This window comes from Myripristis murdjan, chromosome 12 (assembly GCF_902150065.1).
Source record: "Myripristis murdjan chromosome 12, fMyrMur1.1, whole genome shotgun sequence".
Classification (NCBI taxonomy): Eukaryota; Metazoa; Chordata; class Actinopteri; order Holocentriformes; family Holocentridae; genus Myripristis; species Myripristis murdjan.
Genome location: NC_043991.1, coordinates 14,959,654 through 14,981,948, shown reverse-complemented (window position 1 = coordinate 14,981,948; position 22,295 = coordinate 14,959,654). Strand labels below are relative to the sequence as shown.

The window sequence follows — 22,295 nt, the reverse complement described above, 5'->3', positions numbered from 1 at the left end:
GTGCTACGAGGGAACTGGAGGAACGTAGAACTGTGAGCTGTTTCTTCCGAGGTCATGAAGTCTCATTTTATTTAGACATTTACTGAAAGAGTTCACGACAAGCCTTAGGTAAAACATATATAGTCTCTTTTCTGTATTGTTACAGGGCTGTTTTTTCGAGGACTTGTGCTGACACAGGAGGTCACATACCTGGCTATTGGCTGATAGAGTCCATTAAAATTTGCCTGCCTTCAGTGATAAGATTTATGACCCACTCCTGTCCAAGTCACACATCAGTTTTTTTTCCAGTAAACATAAAAAATGACAGTTACTGGTATTATCCAAAAGGTTCTCTCCTGTTGAACAAGATAAACTCACCAAAACCAGGTTGTCAGTGAAGAGTGAAAAGTCAATTTAATTTGGTCTCTCAAAAAAAATATGTACAACTAGGAGCAAGGCTAGGACTTTTGCCTACGCATTTATTCACACTTCTTAAATCAGTTCTTATCAAACTCTCTCTTAAGGGGAGGTAACCATGTAATACATGGAATATTAGGTGAACTGGAGCACAACAAAGTAAAGTGAGTTAATTGTGCACACATATTTGTTGTTAAAAAATGTATAATAGCACAAGGACACAACTATATTGGCCTGCTTTTTGGCAACTGGTACGTCACTTACTGACTTACTGACTTTTTCCAGAAACGACCGTAGTGGAGCCCCCTTGTGTTGACAACGCCTGTGGACAATGTTCATTTACACAAGCTCAAAGCCATTCATAAAAGAATCATAGTACCTTAATCTACGAAAACCATGTTGCAAACAATTAAAGACCTACAAGCTGTACAGAGAGAATAAGATCTTTCTACGTGCAACTGTTTTCTCTTATTTAATCAAATCGTCTACTAGGGACAACAAGACGATGATGGCTGCACACTACAGTGCCACACAGCTTTTAAGGGAATATGCTGTGCTGCAAGACGATAAAGAAAAACATTATTTAACATCAAGAAATGTGTAAGCACACTACCAGTCAGAAATTATGCTCATAAGTGCAAATATAAGCCTCACAATGTACACAAAATACAAATGCACTGAATTATGTTAAGGTACCATTTTAATCTTCCATAAGATTCCATCTTCCACTGGAAAATCCCAATGTTCAGTTTTGGATTAGATAGATTATTGTGTACTGTGTTTCATTTTGACCAGAACACGTAGCAAAGCTTAATATAGCTAAGGAAGTTACCTTTGACCTATCACAGCATATCTCTCTTTGATTGACATTTCCTTCATCCAGTAGAATCCGGGATTACATCTAGCCTTCTGTCTCAGTGCGGCTGGCTGGGATTAGACGGGGGCTTGTTGCTTTTGAATGCTGTGATATCTATTGCTCTCCACTGGTTTGACCCCAGAAGCATCAACAGCCGTCATTTTCAGTATCATTTAGAAAATATTTACCCTTGGTTTCCAAGAAGTAACAGCATTGCAGCACTGCAGATGTACACACCAACACACACTTCTAGTGGCTCATAAGTGATCATTTAGAGGAATTATTTTTGTATGAGTCTGTACATTGTTTTTTTAAGAAAATCCCACCCATTCTGCCATTAAAATATATCTCTGTGTAAGCGCCATTAGAAATCTAGTGATTTTATTTAGTGAACCAGCTTGAAGGTAACTTTCATTAGCTTAATTTATTCACCTAATGAGCTGGAGAAGGAAACTACGATTCAGAGTTGGCTCTCCTGCTCACAGACAGTGTAGAAGCTGTGAATGTACATCGTCATCTCGGCTAGGTTTTGACAACTGCATAGATAGTAGCATGAGACAGGCCAGCGGTGTGCACCACAGCATCCCTAACTATAGTTGTGCAGTTAATGGTGGTCAAATTCTTTCAGGAGAGTACAGATGTAATGCCTCACTGCCAGAGAGAGGGCAGACTGTGCTGTGACAGCCGTTCTAATGGCCCTGAATGAAGCCTGTGAGGCACACACACCGCATGTCTGTTAATAGGACGTCATAACAAAAGTCAGATAAGCTTCTCATTAATGACTTGACACTATGTTGAACCTTACACAAATTAAAAAGATATGAATGGCCTGTTATGTATTGCTGGTTTAAAAGCCTGAACCAAGACTCTGATGGCTAAAAAGGGCCTGTTTTAAGATTTCTTCTATTATTGTTATTAGGTTAGTGTGCATAATGGTCTGCTATTACTTTACTTTGGACATTGAGGATTTATGACTTTTTTCTGCAATTCTGCAAACCTAAATTAGCAGCATATTTGGTGAATAAAGCTACAGTGAAGGATGTTATATTTTAGGAAGTACTTCGTCCTTTGGCAAGGGGCGACGCTAAATTACCAAAGAGAGAATAAAATTACTGACTTGTCAGTGATCGTGCAAAGCTCTAAATCACTGACGCTACTTTCTGTAGCAAATACGAGTTTCAGCACTCAACATCTTATAAGTACGCTGCAATCCTCACTGCTTTTTGAAACGGTTTGGCAAATGTGCTGCTTTGTGGACCGGGAAGTTCGAGCATAAAGAGTTGGCACCTGAGGGCCTCTTTCGCTCGCTTCTGCCCAGTTTACATTCTGTTTTTCCTATTGATTACTTCATGAGGCACGATGAATGCTGGATCGCGACAGCAAAAGTCAAATTACTGTAACATGAGCAGCATAAATGACACAATCAAATGGCCAGAAATAATGACCGTACGAGATGATAATTGTAACTGCGGAAATTTTCACTTCAGACCAAGAAGATGGTCCTGGTCTTGATCAAAAGCATAGCTCGCTCCAAATACTGATAAATGTGTGTGAAAGTTCAAGTTGTGTGCATGTGTGTGTCAATTTGGGATTTCAGCCCACAGCCACCAGATTGGCCATCAGGAAATCAGCTCTGACGCTATGTTTTCCCCTCATATTCTGTTTTTCACCAAAGATCTCAAAGTCTAACTATATAGAGTACGGGTTTGAAATGAATACCATGTGTTTGAATTCGAGGAAAGTGTCTGTGAGCGGGAGATTTAGAATAACAAAACCTGTAGTTGCTATTAGTCTCAAGGAGCCCCCTTGAAGTGGTCTGCCTGTGTGTCTGTGTGTGGGGGCCCTAATGAATTTGAGAGAACCCTTGGCTGGCCTTTAGTGCCTCTCCCAGCCATAGACACCTCACTGTGTTGCCCCTGCCAGGTATGGGGAGGAGGGAGGGACAGGGGCGGTAGCATAGCAGTCCTAGAAAAACACCAGTGGGAAGTCTGTGCCACTCTAGGAGTGCTGTGAACAGAATGTGGGTTACAACAGGTCAGACACTGGAAGTCAAGTCTGGGCCAGAAGAGGTAAACTATTCCATCTGTGTCTATGTCTACAAATTCTAACTCTCCCACTACAACCACGCCCACCCCCCGGTCTCCGCTAACACACACAAACTCACCACGTCCACACACCGACTGCAAAGATTGCCTGTTGCACTCACTCTTCGCTCTGCACCCTACCTTAATTCCCACCTCCCGCTTTAAGGGGGGAAAAAATTGCAAGAAAAATAAATTCAGGAAAAGCTTCTGTAGCCTTGCATCATGGCAGCAGAGAGACGTTTTGATAAGCGGGGAGCCCTGAACGCTGGGTTTCTAGATCCCTTCTCAGTCTGTATAACCCTGGGCGATATGGCCGGCAGGCTGTCATCACTGAGACTGCTAGACAAATTATCTGAGGCGGCCTGCTCGCACAGCCAGAGTCCTCAGGGTCTGCCAGAGTCTAGCCATGACATTCTAGATGAGCTGTCACAACTCCTGCCGATTTCAAATGAACACAGGAGGAGAGAGTGCCCAGCACATAAAGGCAAAACAGCACACACACAGACCTACACACTAACGCACCCACACACTCTGCCTGTGCACAAAGGCAAAGAAATGGCCAGACAGACACATACCACATGCTATACACACTAGACAAGACATCAAACAAAAATATTTTTTTAAAACACTCATAAATTTCTTTTAATATGCCCAGTGTACCAACTTAGACAAACACTAAGAGGCCTGTACATATAAGACATATTTAAGTGTTTAAATGTAATTCCTTTAGCAGATAAAAAAAAAGATTTGCTCATCATCAACTTTAACTCTCGATGAAACCTCAAGTTCATCTGTAAAGAAAACATCAAAAATATGAGCTGTGTCATTCATTTTAGTTAAAGATATTTTCTTTATATTCTTTGATATTTATTTATTTTAGAGAAATGGGCCCGATAAACCCATTAAGGCTGGAGATTTTTTTTTTTTTTTTTTACAGAACAGAAGCAAATAAAACCAACAAAATGCTCATTTGCTCATTCACAACCAGGTAATGTCTCCCCATCGTGCTCCATGGTCAGCTGGTTGGTATTTGCCACGCCACCAAACCAGGCCAGACCAGTTTGTTGTATGTCCCCAAAATCCTCCCCTTTTGAAATGTCCATGCACATAAATCCCAGGTAAATCCCTGTGATCTCCACATACACGTAAATCCTACATAATTAAGTGTTGTTGTATATTTGGCTACGTAACTGGACTTCTTCTGGATGGCAGAATTCATAGATTATTCAGTGGCAGTATTCACCATGACTGTATCACTAGTTTACTGCCATTGTTGTTGATTGCCTCATCTTATTATTTATTCAGCCTCATCATTAAAGGGCAATTCTGCTTCCATTTTCCATATTTATGTAACAAATGGTTGTGACCAAACAAAGTGTGATCAGACATTTCATTGTAGAGTGCTGACGATCTGTTTATCTCCCCTGTGATCTACGCAAAGTATTCCTATGGAGCAAATGTCAAAACGATCACTCGATCAGTTGGTGAGCACATGCTCTGGTGTTGTTTCAATTCTCTTTTGCTTGCCTTTTCCCCTTGGCCTTCAGCGGACAAACCGCATTACTGAAAAATGTGTGGCTTTTCAAACTCAGATGCATGTGATACCTTGCTACCTACTGATTATCTTATGACTAAACCATCTAAACAAAACAAGCTGTCAGCTGCATGTTTCTGATACCACACTCAGAAACTAGTATAGTATCTTTGAAGCACTATGACTGTATGTAGCAATACCCTATTTTCTCCTACCGTTCCTATCAAGAGTAGAACATGTTTTTAGTGAGTTTTTCATGATACAAGTAGACTATATGGCATACTGACTTTGGACAATTGCAGTTTATTTGAATTTAGCCTATATCACACCAGATTATCTGGGCCGTAACTGAGTGCTTTTGCTCGACCAGCCACTTCTACCCCACGTTTTGTGTGCTGAAAAACTGACTCTATCCAAAGAACACCTGCTAAAGAAATCATATGAATGGTAGAATATGCGCATTATCTGTGAAGTGCCTCACAGTTATCTCCTGCGAGGAATGTCCTGATTCTTTAATAGGTCTTTGAGGGAAGAGAGACTGACTGGGGAAATGAAAGACACGTGAGCGTCTGTTGTCTGTCTACCAGGGGTTTCTTTTATAATTTGAAAATGTTATGAATTGTAGGACTACAGACAGAACACAGGCCTGATATCTACGTATTATCCAGCTGTTTCACCATCTGTCCTGTTGCCCTCCATCAAAGAAAATGCCCTTTTGATGTTACTTTTGAAGTCATTTAAGTCATATACATAAAAAGTCATAGAACCTGAAATATGTAATTTCTCCTCAGCTGTTTTGTTGCGGTACTTTTGCTGCAAAAGATAAAAAAGATAAAAGATTGAAAAAAAAAGCAGTATTCTTATTGTATATAGAGAAATATTCTTGTCATGTCACTGGGTAATTCTTCCTCATAATCTCATTTTCATTTTTTTTTTTTTGCCATGATATCACTTTAGTGCATGCACACTTAACAGGCCCCAAAAAGCAAAGAAAAATACCAGTAATATCAATACCATAACTGCCCATTTGGCCATTTTGCCAGCTCCTGTGACTGTCCTTGCTAGCTACAATTAACCACTATGAATTCGTTCACATACAGTATTACAAACCAATATTAATGGATTACAGTATTAGTCTATACTGTACCAGCTAATGTTATAAATAACCTCACACAACCAAATTAGCAACTATGGCTAGGTAATGAATGTCAAAGAGGTAATGGTACATATAACAACAAAGACCCAAACTTTTCCTTTTATGAATTTGACGTACTTATAATTTGCTCATGTTCTGCACAGTGAGAGTTTTGCAGTGGTGGGTGTGCACGTTTGGACGGTCCTCCTGTGATTCATCAGGTTCATTCATATGTTTTTGTGCCCTTTTACTTGCTGTTCCATGAGGTTTTGAATTTATTCTGGGTGCACTAGTGTCAGCTCGGCTACCATCTACTCACAGTATCCTACCGAAGCCACACCTGAAACATGAAACCTCCTAATGTGTCGCCCTCTGATTGGATTACACCTTTGACATAAACCCTGTTCCTGATTGAAATACACTGATAGCCACATCTTCCTTTGTCAACACATTGATTCTAAATTGTAGCTCCATGGAAGTATTGTAGTATCTCTACATCTGGCTCAGCCAAATTAGTAAGAATGAATGGGAATACAATCTTTTTTCAGTTGTAAGGTCTACTTGTATTCCCAGTTTTTTTCATGCAATTAAGATCCAGTGTCATACAAATTTCACAGTGATTTGATGTAAAAACACTTTTAAAACATCCAGTGTGATGAATACCATATTAACTATTATTGTTTATAAGCCATTGTTAATTTTGATAAGTATTTGAATTTTAGTTTTAGTCTTAGTCTGCATTTTCTGAGCTTCCTTAACTTATAGCTCTGACCAGTTCCTTTCCTCGCATTAAAGTGTGGCAATTTGCATCTTGTCAAATATTTTATAATGAGTGAGCATCATTTTTAACACTGTATTAACTTCACACCTGAAAAATACAAATGCAAGAATCTTAATTACTGCAGTTTTGTAGCTCAATAATCTTGAAGTGCTCACAGTGAGCATGTTTTTTTTTTTTTTTTTTTTTTTAATTTGCAGCTAAGTCAGAATGACAACATTCTCATACGATACAATAAGTTTTATTAAGTAGCAAGGTGTCCAGATAGAAAATTTATGGGTGCTTATTGTTGTGTTGCCAGATGGGTAAAGCAGACAGGCATCACTCAGAAGGTACATTGTTTGTTGTCAGTGGTACGCTCATTTTACTTTTCCTATGAAACAGGAAAAGCATGTTGTCAGCTGCTGATTTTAACAAAGCAGGGGATTCTCTAGCTCTATTTTGCTGTTTTCTGGTGCGGCCATCCAAGTTTGTTGACTTTTCACTGCTTTTTCTCTGCTCCGTTCTCTCTGTCTCTTCGCTGTGACTGTGTGTGTATGTGTGTGTGTGCCTGTGTATGTGTTTGAGAGTGTGTTAGAGAGAGCATGTGTGCAGCCTCCACCTCTGCCCCTCCTCTCCTCGTGCCTGTAGTTTAGACCAGTAACAGCTCGTGTTTAAATGACAGAGCAACAAAAGAATGATTTTGAAAATACAGTTTAGATTATTGATAAGCTATTTTTTTGTCTGTTTTTATTTTGATTCAGTATTGATTTCATTGCACCCCTCCCACCAATCTCTAATCAGTATTTTAACAAAGTACTTGACTCCCACAGTCCAACACCCACTGAAAATATCCAACCACCACAAGGTGGAGAGCTGGATCCATAAAGGTGCTCCATATTGTCCATTATAAATCAGTGGACTGTGTTACAATTAAAAAAAAAACTGTGGTGCATATGGGTTACCTTTATTGTAATATTAAACCACAATATTTCATAAACTTCATTATTAACCAGCAAGTTACTTGACAAGCAGCATCGTAATTGAAGCTCTCAGGAAAATTGCCAATATTGGCTCTTGTGAACTCCCATTAGAAAGAAATCTTTTCCAGATCACAATTATTTCCTAAACTGTTGAGCATCAAGTCCAGTAACCTTCAAAAGACTTTATCACGTTGAACTCTCGCTGCTTGAAACAGTCCATACCTTTAAGACAAACATGACAAAACAGAGGGGTAGAAGTTTACATTGTTCAGACTTGTTGAGACCAGGATAGTCTGCAGCATTTAATGTCACAGTCCAATAGTTTTCTGTTGGGGCAAACTGCAACGTTATACACTACGAACTCATGTCAAGAACAGCATGGTTAAAAAATGACCAAGCAGGTAGAAACAGACAATCGAACCGCCACTACACTAATAAGGTCAGAAAACTGCATCCCTTTAAAAGCAGCAGAAGGCAATATTTACGCCATATCACATTACAATATCCAAAACCTCAGATGATATCAAGTCACATATAGTGTTGGAAGTAACATGTTACAAAGTATTTTCGTTACTTCCATTACTTCAGTAGAGTTATGGTGAGTTTAACACATCAAAAATCGCATCAGTAGTACTGAGAATAATCCTCAGAGGGTATTTATCACAGATGAAATTTAATCAAGATCTTCCCATAAAATCAGCTCAGATTAGGCCTTACAGTAAATTTCACATGAAAAACTTCAGGAAAATAGAACAATCAAAAGAAACCATGCACATGCGGTTGAGGTAGTTGGGAAAAGGTGACATAGTTAAGGAGGGCTATGATCAGCTGTGATGATAATCTGTTTCTGGTCTAGGATCACACATCAATTTTTATTAAGTATGACGTAATATTCTCCTTCTGATAAGGGCTGATCTGGATTTTAGAAAATTATGCAAAGGTAAAGTAATTAGTCATCAAATTACTTTTAGAGCAAATAAATAGTAAAGTAATGTGATTACAATTGCAGAAAGACATGATAACTTGAGTTTTTGAGTAACTTGCCCAATGCTCGTGTTATATCACAAAATCAGCTACATTAGATTGTACAGGTGGACCTGATAAAGTGGCCACTAAGTGTGCATGTCCGTGTTGTCAGTTCAAATGAAATATTCCTTTAACCTTCACTGTTTAAGAGGATCGTGTGTTCATATTGGAGAGATATTCTGGAGCCTTTTATGAAGTCTGTTTGTCAGATTATGAAGCACACACAAATTATTCGTTATAAATACACATGTAATTATCCCTTGTGCTGTGAGTAAGCCGGTAAGCCAACTTCCTCAGTGCACTGCCTCAGTTTTCCAGCTTTGCTGTTTATGTGCAAGAGCTAGTTTTGGGTAACTAAGCTTCTTCCTCTCAAATGTCTCATCTCTGATGTCTCCCCATGGCACCAGGAGCTCTACAAAGTAGACATACTGCTGGGTTTTGGACCACATGCATAGTTTGGGTCTTAGGTTGGTATTTACTATCTCTGGCAGGACTGTAATTTGTTGGCTGTTTTCTCACATTTCCAACCCCTATCCTCCTCAGCTGCCACAGCTTGTGCTTATTGACTAATAATTCTCTACTGTCTTGTTCACATTTTCATACAGAGGCTATACGTGCCCAGGTTTCTATCCAGCTGTGACCAGGCACTTCCGCAGTTGGTTATGCTAGCAAATGCACTGATCATTGAGTACAGCTAGGGACCCATGGTCCGTGCTTTTGTGGTACCAACTATATCACATTGGCACTGCTAACAAACCAAAAATGTTAAAGCATACAGTGCCTAGGTTTTGTATTCTGATGACTTTTCTTACTCTTTCTTTCATCCAGTCACCATCCTGTTCTGCTGATTGGTTCGCTAGTTTTGCAACAGACAGGAGAAAGCAAGACTAAGAGTCTAACAGATCTGCATGTGGTCTGTGTGAGACCAAAGGGAGTTAGTGACATTGCTGTGTTTGGAGGCCAGTGTTGTTGATAATGGGATTAAATGGTAAGTTTGTAGCAGTGTGAAGATGTTGCTTTACAGTAGATACAGTATGATATGACATAGAGAAGCTGGGTGTACTTTCCAAGAGTGCAGCTTAATTATGTGCTACTTAACTCTGCAATGCTTTAGTAAAGCAACCTTGTTATTAAAATCCTCCTTCACGTTTCCTGCTGGGGCTTGTTGCCTAAACACAATTCTAGGCAGCTGTAGCTTTTCAGAAAGTTACATGATCTGTAAATATGTTCTATAACTAAATACACTCTCTACAAACTGCATAGAACAGCCTATAGTATATATGTTTTGGGCAGCATGGGTATATGTTGGTACAATCACTATTTATCTATTGTATTACTGTGGTATCTCCACTCTGCTCTTACTAAAAGAAGATTTTTACTCTTAAACTATTGACTTAATAGTCTTTCCCCAGAATTTTTCATCACAATGTAGGTGAAACTGTATTTTCTGCAGCCAGGACACTATACACCTATTCAGAGTTTGTGAACAAGGATGACAGAAAGCTGTGTGTGCATTTCGGAAAATGAAATGGCAAAAATCGCACAGTTAATAACCACTGTAAACAAAATTGCATTACAGACATGTGCATGAAATGGCTGGCACTTGTGAGATCCTGTTACTGAATAAAAACAGAGCAGTAGACACCATTAGCACCTTCGCAAACATTAATGGGAAAACCAGCACATGGACCTATAGTTGTGATGTCAGCAAGTCCTGTGACAACAGAAACTGTTTTCCGTCAGCTGAGCATCAGGCCTTCACCAACACAAACTCTCTCATTGCGGTGATGTCAGCGAACGCATACAGCTGTTGCCTTGGAAAGAGGAATCACCCAGAAATACTCTTGACCTTTCTACCCATTTCTATGTCTATGGGACACACGAACTAAATTGTGAAGACGTCTCCCCGCTGAAAGTGAAACCTAAAAGTCCCCAACTCAAAGTAAGATGTAACTGCAAGCTTCAGATTAAATGACTTGAATGGTGAACAGACCAACCACCTGACACTGCCATCTGTAGAGCCCCGCACTATCACTAGCAGGTCTAAAAAACTGCTAAGACGTCACTACACTTTCATATCTCATTTAGGATGCAATATTGCAGAAGTGCTCCCATCACATTTTATTAAAAATGATGGTGGTAGTGTGCCTAAGAGGTGCATTTGTAAAGAGAGATGTACTTTGCAGTTAAGAAAAGCATGTCTTCAAAAACACTTAAACATGTATACAGAAACTGCCTTTTACAGAGAAAAATCCGAGCATTATAATGCACTCATAGTAATGCAGTTATTCACTATTTGTTATTGAATAAATGATTCAACACCTGAGTCTTTCTGGTATTTAATGCAGTTGGCAAATGCTGTTGTCACTATGTAGAGACAAGTATGCTTGTTTAAAGGGAAAATGGGCTCTGAAACAGAATGACACAGTGGCTATGTGGAGTAATTATACCCTGGTGTTAAATTCAGACCCACATACACAGCATTTCTGCTTCACTGCCCAAGCCTACAAACACTACAGGTTTTGAGTGAAAAAGGTGATAGTTTACAGGCATCTTGAGGGAACAAAGCTAAATCGGAGCCCAGTTTAGTCCTCTACCTTCTTTGAGTGCTCTTCATTTAGTAAAAGCTAGCTCAGTGTTGTTTGTTTTTCCCAGTTTTTTGTCTGAGAACTGCTTAGACAGAGAACAAGGCTTCTTTGATGTAGTAAGAAATGGAATCTGTTTCAGTTTGCATTGTAGTCACAAGATTGGACCAGATCAGAAGAGCTATGGGATGGTCTGGGCTTTGTAAAGAAAGAGAAAATAAGCTGGAATAACAACAGACCAGCTGTGAGTGGCACTGGTTTTCCAGAGCAGGCTTCTAAGGTCCTGTGTATCCGTAATCTAGTAATTACCGCTTTACTTGGAAAATCTGTTCAAGTCCGACAAATCTAAATTTTTCCGGTCAAAATGTCAGGTGAAATCCCTCTATGCACAATTTGAATTGTATAAATAGGCTAAAATGTAGTCGCCACACATCATTCAAGGTAGAAAATTAAACTTAATTTTTTTTTTTATGAATGTATAGGCTGTATTGCCTATTTGATTAACAAAACAACCATTGATAGGGGTGTTATGGTTTCCAGAATTCATGGTTCAGTTTGAAACAAGACAGATGTGTCATGGTTTGATACATTTTCAGTACAGTAAAGTATTTCCTTGATTTCTATAAATTTTAATTCGTTAAAACATAATCAAGTGTGATCTTTTTTAGTTTGAATAATGATGGAGCTATACCTGACCCATCCCCTGGGCTGTCTTTTTAGCAGCATATAAAACAAAAACACTAACAGCTGCTTATTAAAACTACCATCATAAAGTATGATCTATTTGATGATCATGATGATGATGATTATTGGCAGTGACTTCTCATTCAGCAGTAAGATAATGTGCTGTTACAGTTAGCAAGCTTTGTGGAGCCCTTTGTGGATGCATAACAAGGCAACCTTGTATGCATAACAAGCAGAGTGTACACATGTTGGCACGCTCTTATGTAGGCGCACATTACTATCTTGATAATGTGCCCATAAAATAACAGTGAAAACTGCACCACTGACTTCAGACCTGTTTTTGGTCAACCACGCAATCACTTTCAACAGTGTGTCTAACCACACCTCATTTTAAGACCAACACGCCCATGGGCACACAGAAGGGCACAAGTGCATTTGCTTCGTTTGACTTTCTTCCTACTTATGCGGCTCTTTCCTGAAATGCTTTTCAGCTGTCTTCTAAGGGAACAAACATTAAGTACATTAAAGATAATTCCTTTCACACTTGATGATTTATAATTAAGCTGGTATAATGTTACTTTGCAGGTGAGAAAGTTAAGTTACCTCTCATTTTCAAGGCATGTTCTTGTCTTTCCACATTGGATATAGCTTTTCTTTTTCTTTTCTTTTTCTTTTTTAGGTCAGAATGTGCCATTGTCTGTCTTGCAGGTGATGTCTGTTTCACACAATAGCTGAGGAAAAATAGAATGTGAATGCTGTGTGTTTACAAGCAACAGCTGAGTGAGCACTCCAGCCTCATGATATTAGTGTCTGGTATGAAATAGAGCATAATGAGTAATGCACCTCTTAGGCACAGCATTAGACATCATTTAGATCAATTTCTATTCACTGACCAACTTTTTATGTTGTAGGAGGCATACCAGTGTTTTGGTGGTGTGCCACAGATTAGCGTATGTATTGGAAACACTGAGGTAGAGCAGTGATTACAAACAATATTGAAATCAAATTAAATGGAATAAATTAAAAGTTCCAGCCACAAAGATTCAACAAATGGAATCTTTGATCAGGATGGATCTAATTTTTGCCATGTCTGAAGACAGATAAAGCTTGACTGAACAAACTTTTAATATGGTGCTCAAAATTATGGCTCAGGTCACAGATCTTAAAGACTTCATGTGCTGATTCAGTGCACCAAGGGAAGGTCCAGTTGGCTTAGAAACACACTCATGGGCAATACTAAGGATTTTTGGATAAGGAGTTTTGTATGAGTTTACTTGTAGGAGAACTCACGCTAAGCAATGAAGCAAAGAGGACATCAGTTTGCTTGACTTAACTGAGAGGCACAGCTAGGTATTGTTGACATAGTAATACCAGAAGGTGCTATGTCATCCAGTTCAGTGACCCATCCATCCGTCTATTTTCTCTCACTTATCTGGGACCAGGTTGTGGTGGTTGCAGGCTGAGGAGGTCAGCCCAGATGTCCTTTTCCTTGGTCATATCCACCAGCTCTTCCTGGGGGTTCCCATGTGTTGGCAGGCTGTTAGGGCTATGTAGTACTCCCAGCGTGTTCTGGATCTGCCCTGGGGTCTCCTCCCAGGGTGCCCCAAACACTTTGACATGGAGGCATCCTAACTAGATCACCAAAGCACCTCAACTGACTCAGCAAGTGCCTTTCAATGCCGAGGAGCAGTGGACCTACTCCAGCTACCACCAGATATCTGAGCCTCTCACCCTACTCCTCAAGGTTAGGCCAGCCATCCTTCTAAGGAAGCTCATTTGCACCTCTTGTATGCATGATCTCATTCTTTCAGTCACTACTCAAAGTTCATGGCCACAGGTGAGGGTTGGAAAAACGATTGACCAGTAAATTGAGAGCCTTGCCTTCAGGCTCAGTTCCTTCTTCACCATGACAGTCCGGTATAACGACCGCATAACTGCAGCCACTGCCCTGTTCCATTTGTCAGTCTCCCAATCCATTTTACCCTCACTTGGGAACAAGACCCCAAGATACTTGAATTCTTTGACTTGAGGTAATACTTGACTCCCAACTCAGAGGGGACAAACCACCTTTTTCCTAACCATGGCCTCAAAATTGGAAGTGCTAATCCTCATCTTGACCGCTTCACACTCGACTGCAAACTGTCAGACCCTGAGGTCACCATACTGGACACTCTCCTCTCCCTGACTACTTCTTGAAGTCCTGTCTATGAAAATCACAAGCAGAATTGGAGACAAAGCACAGCCTTGGCAGAGTCCAAAACCCATTGGGAACAAGCTGGACTTTGGGCCAAGAATGCAGAAACAGCTCTCACTGCGGTTATACATGGACTGAATGGTTTGCAACAGCAAACCTGGCACCCCACCCCCAACCCACAGGGCACCTAGTGGGAGATGGTCATCAGTCTGCTCTAGATCTACAAAGCACAATTTCCGTGCTGGTCTTACCCGGCGTTAGGTGTTAACCTTGCTTAACACCAGCATTTTGTAAATTTCTTCTTCCATTAAACCAGTTTTGGGGGCGCTTTTGCCAGTTTGTAATTTTTCATGGTTTAAACTGAACTCTCCAGTGGCAAGATGGGGGGAGTGGCCCACCCAAATTAGCAGCAAATTACCACCACTGTGCAATTTTGGTGATGTATATGGTACTTTTGTTGTGGTGTTATTTGGTGGAGGTGCCAAACATGAACCTTCACATGAACCTCTTAATGAATTTTAAGGTTGCTTGTTTCATACTGATACAAATTCTTCATGCATTAAAAACACTCATGCAAATTCCCATGATCCCCTCTAGTATCCATGCTACTATAAAGAGCGGGTCCACTCTTCCATGGTCAGGCCAGGATAGAATCTACATTGTTCCTTAGGTTTGACAGCCGGGTAGAGTCGCCCTTTTTCAGTTATATTGTTGGTTGCCTTTAATTTATTGTTTAAATCAAGTAAGAATACAAGCTTATTTTTGTTACTCATGTTTGCTTCATTAGTGATCTGCAGGCTATAAATCTTATGTGTTGTATCAAATAAAAGTCCTCCTTGCACATGTGTGTAAGAACTTGTAATGATCAAATATTGGACAAAGGCATCGAGATATAACTGTGTTTCTTTATATTAACGTAGCAAAACTAAAAAAAGACTACTATCAAACAGGATAGGAATAACGTGAACTGAGCAGAGTGCAAACTCATGACTGTAGAGAAAACGACAAAGAATAAACTACAACTACAAAGACAGTGTAGCTCACTCTTCACACTATTCCTTATGCAAGTCATCTTACCTACATTTCTGTTGTGCTGCAGGTACAAGTGGTATGATACTTAATATTTTGGAAAGTCCATTTTCAATTCATCACTTGGTTGCTCATCTGTGATCTAAACATTTGCGTCCAGTAAATTATTAGTCATCTAGACAAATAGGGTATTCTGGGTGGAGCAGACTCAGTGGAGTGGAGCAGGATACCCATATAATGAGACCAATCAATGCCATTAGATTTGATATATTCATCTTACTCCCAGAAAATGTCTTTTCCAGGTGCCCTGGTCTCTGTTGCTCCTGAAAATTGTCAGAAGTGATAAATCGGATATAAATGAGAAACTGTGTTTTTAGCTATATGGGTGCTTTCATCTAGTAGCAAAGTAAAACATAGACCGGCTCCAATCTTTTCCAAGAGTTGACAGGACACATCCTCAGTCATCTTTCTGATGTGTTGTTGGGCCACTGTGTTATCCAGTAGTGGTGTGGCATTAATTTTCCAAGCTGCTTCATCACCAAGTACTTCCCAAAATGTTTTTGGCAGCTGACAGAATAAGGCTCTCCACAACAGAATGAGGTTTCTTTGCACAGGCCATGTGGTAAGAGGCCAAGGAACATTGACTTCAGTGCTTGGTTACTCAGAGATTCTTACCTGCTGCTTGAAAGCTGTCACCTGCCTATTGAGGTGGTCTTCCCTAAGTTTAAAAAAATAATAAATCTATCTCCCTGCTTCACTTGGATGTTTTTGTTGGGTCTAAGCAGCTTTGCTGGCTTCAAACATACGCTGGAGTGCATTTTAAGGCAAACAATGCACTTTGGTACATCATGTCCATCATTTCTCTCACCAACGGTGAAGCCAGACTTGATATAGTTGGATTCATTCTTACAAAACTTTGTGCTAGTCTTACCAGTCTTTTTAGTTGCAGAGCTATATCCCTTTCTCTCGTCTTCTCCTCCAGAGTTTGTCTTTTAAGAAATGTATCCATATCTAACATAGTAATCTTCTCAAACATAGCAGCAAGCTAGCTAACATCAGTGGGAACTATGGTGCACATTAATAGCTGGTTTGTGCAGTAATATAAAACCAATGCCAGGAGTGTGGAGGATATTGTAAAAAATCTATTGAAGCAAACCATGAAACAGCAAGCTATACAATTGGAACAATTTGAGCCACAAAATGTCCTCATCCTTGTTGAGCTACAGAGATACAGATAGAAGCAGTAACTCCTCAAACTGCTGATGGTGAGTCAGCCCAACCCAAGCTAATTGATTGACAAGATGATAAAAAAAAAAATGAGTACAGGTATAACTTAAAGCATAGGCAAGGAGGACCTATGTGTTTCCCTAGAAAATGTACATTTTGACTATGGGTATATGTAAATGTTTTGTGCATGGTCATATAATGGATATTTGCTTGCCAGTGACTCAGATGAGGGAGATTCTTCTGGGGAAACAAATACAAAAAATGATGACCAGTTATGGTCACAGTCTACATGCACAAGCTCAAAGGTCCTGTGAGTGGTGATGTGTCAGCGAGATATCTGCCAAGGCCCAGATATATGGCCTCAGCTAGCCTGTGACTACATGAAGGGAGTGTACTGGGAACAGGGCTTGTGGACAGGATCATTTGAGATGATGCTTAGAAAATTAGGGTTAGGGTTAGACTAACTTAACTAGACTTATGTGAATTACATCACTTAAAAAAAAAAAAAAAACATCTAGTCACAGCGTTAATTCCTTATCAAAAAAGACAGACCAACTCGAGGTTGGCAAAAACCAAATAGCCCCTGGTAAGTACAACATCAGAGCTATCAAGGTAGCCCCAGTGAGCCACTGGTGAATAGTAGCCCCATACTGAATCATGTTGGAAATGTGCCTCCCATACACCATTCTAGTGGTGTGTGTGGGTCTAAAACTGCCTGGTATTGTCAGGACTGCATTTGAAGTTGCTAATAGGTGGTGTCTCAAACCCCCTCCTCTGTTCAGAGATGGTTGCTCTACCTCAATATATATGGGGTGCTTCACCCCTCTTTCAAACCGTCTGTTCTTTCTGTCCAGAATGTGCACAACAATGTAGACTTTCACCCATCCAATCAAATAAAACTGTTTCCCTAAGTGATATCTAATATTGGGTTATACATTTAACATGACCCCTCCCAACGATGTGCAAAATAGTGATATGCTCTCCAGTAAGCCAGGATTCACCTCCATCTACACTACTACCCATTGACTACATCCATTGCCAATTGGGACAAAGACAGACAGGCCCAACCTTAGCCTATACACCTTGAGCTAAAATTTATTACCTTTTGGTCAACAGAGACAAAGGGCCATTGCCGTCAGTGTGTGGCTGCTTGTGGAGGGAGAAAGACCTCATGGACAATGTAATTACTAGCTTGCTTTTGGACTTGAGTGACACTTGATTTAGCCCTAACTTCAGGCTATGTGGCTGGTGGTTTGGCCAGTTGTCCAACTACCAGCCCTGCCAAGAGGAACCCAAGCAAGGAGATGGGTAGAATCTCCATCTGTTTGTTTGGGTAGAAAGTAGACATGCTTTTTGTTAATTTGAGGTAAACAAGTCAAAGCCCTCTTCTTTTGGAAAAGTTAATAATCCTGTATTTCAGTAAATAACACATGACATTAAGGATTAAAAGTTAGACGGATACATTGTGGTCCATGCTGATCTTCCTAAGGCTACAGGCTTTTTGTGACTTCTTGGCCCAGTTTCATTTCCAGTTTCATCACAGTAAAATCCTCTGGCCACTCTTCAGCAGAGAGTATTTCTTGTCCTCATGTGTTTTATTGTTGTACAACCACACTGCGGTTACCAGCTGCCCATTCCTAGTACTGTTAAAAATAGAGTTGGATTTGTCCACTTATAGCTTAATAGCCATGCCATGACATCTCACATAATTAGCCATAAATGGTTGATGAAAGGCACCATATTGTCTTTCCATCAGTTCACTAAATTAATAAGACTAAAAAAGAATATACCTAAGCAACTGCAGTTCTGTAAACATTGAGGTTGATTATTGTAGAGGTTACAGAGACTTGCCAAGTGTCCATCATCATGTCAAGTGAAATTTAAGCAAACTCTTGATGAAAATTTTGATTGATGAAAAAATGAAATATATATTAGTCATATTGCCAGTGGCATGGTTGCTGCAAATAACCAGGCTTCTTGAAGGTAGAAACTAATGACAGACATTATCAAAAACACATCCACAAGTAAAATGGAAATGATGTTCCAAGAACTGTGCAGGATTGAGCAAGTTGTTACTCTTCAGCTAATATTGGCTGTATTTCATGCTGTGCAAAGATGAAACAAACACTTGGCAAAGGTTTAGTGTATGAACCAATGACCAACTAATGGATGCTTTGTACTTGGGAGCAAAAGTACATGCAATATTTCTGTTAGGTTGTGGTGAGCAAATATGTTGTATTTCAGCAAGTCCAAACCCACTTTTCAATTGTGTAATGAGGCTGAACTTTTCATCAGGCTCATCAGGTCAAGCCCACGACAGTGTTTGTTCAACAAATGCACTCCCATCACAAGTTATTGCATAATTTCTTCATACACAAAAAACTCATGAGGCTCAAGCAAATAGAACATTTTTTTATGATATTAAGGAAACTTGATTGAAATTAGTTGTCAGGTACTAACTCATATGAAAGTACTTAGATGAAAGTGAGATGAGCACAGAAAAAATGTGTTATTTATAGAAATTAATATGCAGGTTATGTAAAACAGACCATCCGGGGCGCTCCAGTAGCTCACCTTGTAAGTGTGCGTACCGCTTGTACAAGGCTGGGTCCTTACTATAGTGTCCTGGGTTTGAATCCAAGCCCAAGCCATTTGCTGCATGTCATCTCCTCTCTCCCCTGCCTTTCCTGTCTCTCTCCACTGTGGCTGTCAAATGAAGCAGAAATGCCAAAAAATCCTCTTAAAAAAAAAAAAAACAGACCACCCATTTAGTGTGGCCAAAAAAATACACATTTCATGTTCTATCAAACATGATAAATGCACATTTCTGACTAACTATTACAGTAGATAATCCATTGCACATGTCGATGACATTGATAATTATGAGCATTGTAATGGAGGTAGGAAAGATGCATCAGATGGCTTTACTTTTATCTTTACTATTCATCATCACCATCATCTCACCCAAACTCCTTCAGAGTAATTCTGTGCATGGTGTAGAGACTGGCCCACACTTTGCCAATCCACAAGTGTATTCACTGTTGATATTTTCACCAGGATATTAGAATGACAGCAGTGTTTTTTATTGTTTTTTTCCTTTTGTGTTACTATGATCTAATGAAACTGTGTAAGCCAAAAAATGCCCTAGCATATAAGTAATAGATACTTTTCCGAGTAGTGATTTAGTGGACTCTCTTGCTGTTCTTTGAACTCTTTCTGCCTCTCTCCATCTAATTTAGGATGGCCCATGTCCTCCAGTTTGATGAGCAAACCAGAAAAGTCAAGGATGCCAACATGCAGGACGAGGACACTTTTGAGATCTACGATCCACGCAACCCTGTCAATAAACGAAGGAGAGAGGAGAGCAAGAAGATCATGAAGGAGAAGAAGGCCAAGAGGTGAGGTCAAGGGGGTGAAAGGTGAAGTCATGTCCAGCCATGTGACTGAAGAACTGGTCACACAGCTTCCTGCCTTTTCACTTTTCCCACCACTTCAAACTGGTCACCCCCTCTTTGTTGAAGAGACTCCTGTCTTCAACATCTGGAATGAGGATGCTGACCTGGGTGCATACCATCCCTATAATCTGTGATGGAAAGGCTTGTACATTTGGAACATTTCTACTGTATGCAACACTGAGTTGCTTAAGATTATTATCATCAGCTTTTTGGTCATAATTTTGATTTGGCTGTTTTGTATGATGAAATGTTAACTTTTTGTATTAGCTGATATGTTCTTTCATTAATTATGTAGACAAGTTCTTAAATGTGCAAATGTTCCTTCTGAATAAACTGCATCTGGAAACAGGCTATAATTACTGTAAAGTTTTATGTGAAACAAACAGTTTTACACAGTTTAAAAAAAAAAAAAAAAAAAGCCATTTTCAGTAAGGTCTATTAAACCATTGCATTGCCTAAGATGTAAGATCTGTTCCTTGACGCAGGTAGCTGACTATTACCAGCTGTTGTGATCAGTCATGCTGGTATTTCATTGTCTCCATGTGCCTTAGATATATATTGTGCTCATCCATCTACCAGGGAGAAGCAGAACTGAGCAGCAGTGGGACCAGAGATGCTGTAGTTTAGTTACCAAGGTGAAATACCAGCATTTCAGACACAGCTCAGCCACTTATTGCATGAATACACTTGACTGAAATAATAAAAACTGAGCTCTCTAACAGAAGTTCTGCAAAATGATATTAAACCCCCATTAATCCAGAGATTCAGTCTGAAAAGCCTATTGCCCCCCTTCCATCTCTGATCCAACAGTTTAAAAAAGTTTACAGCGGATATGAGCTAGTCTCACTCAATCACTTCACCGTAGCAGTTTCACCAGATTGACACTGGGTCCACATGACTCTGAAGTTAAAAAAAAAAAAAAAAGTGATGACCTACCCCCCTGCAGTCTTTTTTCTACAGTATCTGTCAGACTGTCTTGCTCAGGTCACCATTAGATCAGTCTAGGCTTGTAAAAATGGTACTATTTAAAACAGAGCTTTTACCTTACTGTAGTGGTTTTTGGTAAATGATCTATCACTACCATGTGTGTGACCAGGAGCTGTATTTGGCCAGTGCACTGTTTTTTACTGCACTTCTGGGATCATGCTTAAATTTTCATATGGAACAGGAAGGAGAGTTAATGTAACACTATGAGCCCAGCTCAGCCCGAGCTCCTGCAAATTTAAAACAGGTGATACAGTAATCTAACTGCCTGTATGCCCCTCTGGGTCTCAGTCAGGTTGGAATGTGCCACCGATGTATCACAGAGAGAAATAATATGATATTTTGAAATTCATTTTGTGAAATGTGTGTTTTCATCAGAATGTCCAGGGATGCTACAGTTATTCTGACAATTCAGGAGAGTATGGCTTTAACAAGGGCATCCCTGGCAACTTACATCTGTAATTGATGTTTAAAGGGGGGGTAGAGAGAGAGGGACGAGACAATGTCACTCCTCTCCAGCACCACCAGGAGAATACTTAACATTCCCCAGTGTCACTGTGCCCAGCTCAAAGCAGGAAATACCACTCTTTGCTGCTGGTCATGTGACCGTCAGGGATGAGATGGAATGGTAATAGCATTATCATGCTATTCTACAACCACTGTCTCCCTCTGCCCTTCTGTGTGAGGACTAAATATAGCCAAGTAATCCTTTGCATCTCTTAGAAATACCACCTACTCAAATTCTACTTTTCTGAAAGGATTAAAGGCTGTGTCCAGACTTGGGGATTTTGGGATTATCATTACCTCTATTCTCTTTCTTCCTCTATTTCCTTTGTGTTGCTGTTTACAGGCATATACATTTACATTTAAACTTCTACACATCTTTCACACATCTCACCCATCAATGGGCATACCTTCAGGTGTAAATATTCTTTTCTCGCTGTAACACATGTTGGGTAGGTGTGTGAGCGGCAGAGGTAGTGGTCAGATGACACGTTGAACGGTCCACGTGTCTGACCCCTAAACCTAGGCCATGAGTTCTCTCTCCACAGTCAATTCCCCTGGGTGAGATGGAGGGAATGTGCCGGAGGAGAGAGCTTGGTAAGTTAGTGTGTGTTCATGTGAGGGATACTGATGAGTTCACAAGATCAAAGAGAAGATGGTTCGGGCAGAAGGCACAGAAGATTTTAATGGTTAAACGTTGGCCATTCGTGGAAGCCCAAGGACAAAGCGTAGAGTTTGCTTGTCTCTCATGAAGGTGTCCTTAAGGCCTACAGGCTATTTGTCTGTACTGTTAACACAGCACATTAATACAGAGTGATTAGATGAGCTGCATCAGGGACGAAGGGGCCGCTTCCCTTTAATA

The 22,295-nt window shown here is 40.0% G+C and overlaps 1 protein-coding gene across 1 annotated transcript in view; it reads left to right on the top strand.

Moving 5' to 3' along the window:
• The window catches only part of cwc27 (CWC27 spliceosome associated cyclophilin), a 46,894-nt gene extending 26,593 nt beyond the window's left edge, over nucleotides 1–20,301 (top strand). Inside the window, exon 14 of the mRNA XM_030066004.1 lies at nucleotides 19,730–20,301. Within this exon, the coding sequence (XP_029921864.1) occupies nucleotides 19,730–19,892 (163 nt within the window). The 3' untranslated portion in view covers nucleotides 19,893–20,301. The remainder of the gene's footprint in view (nucleotides 1–19,729) is intronic.
• The last annotated feature ends 1,994 nt before the right edge of the window (nucleotides 20,302–22,295 follow it).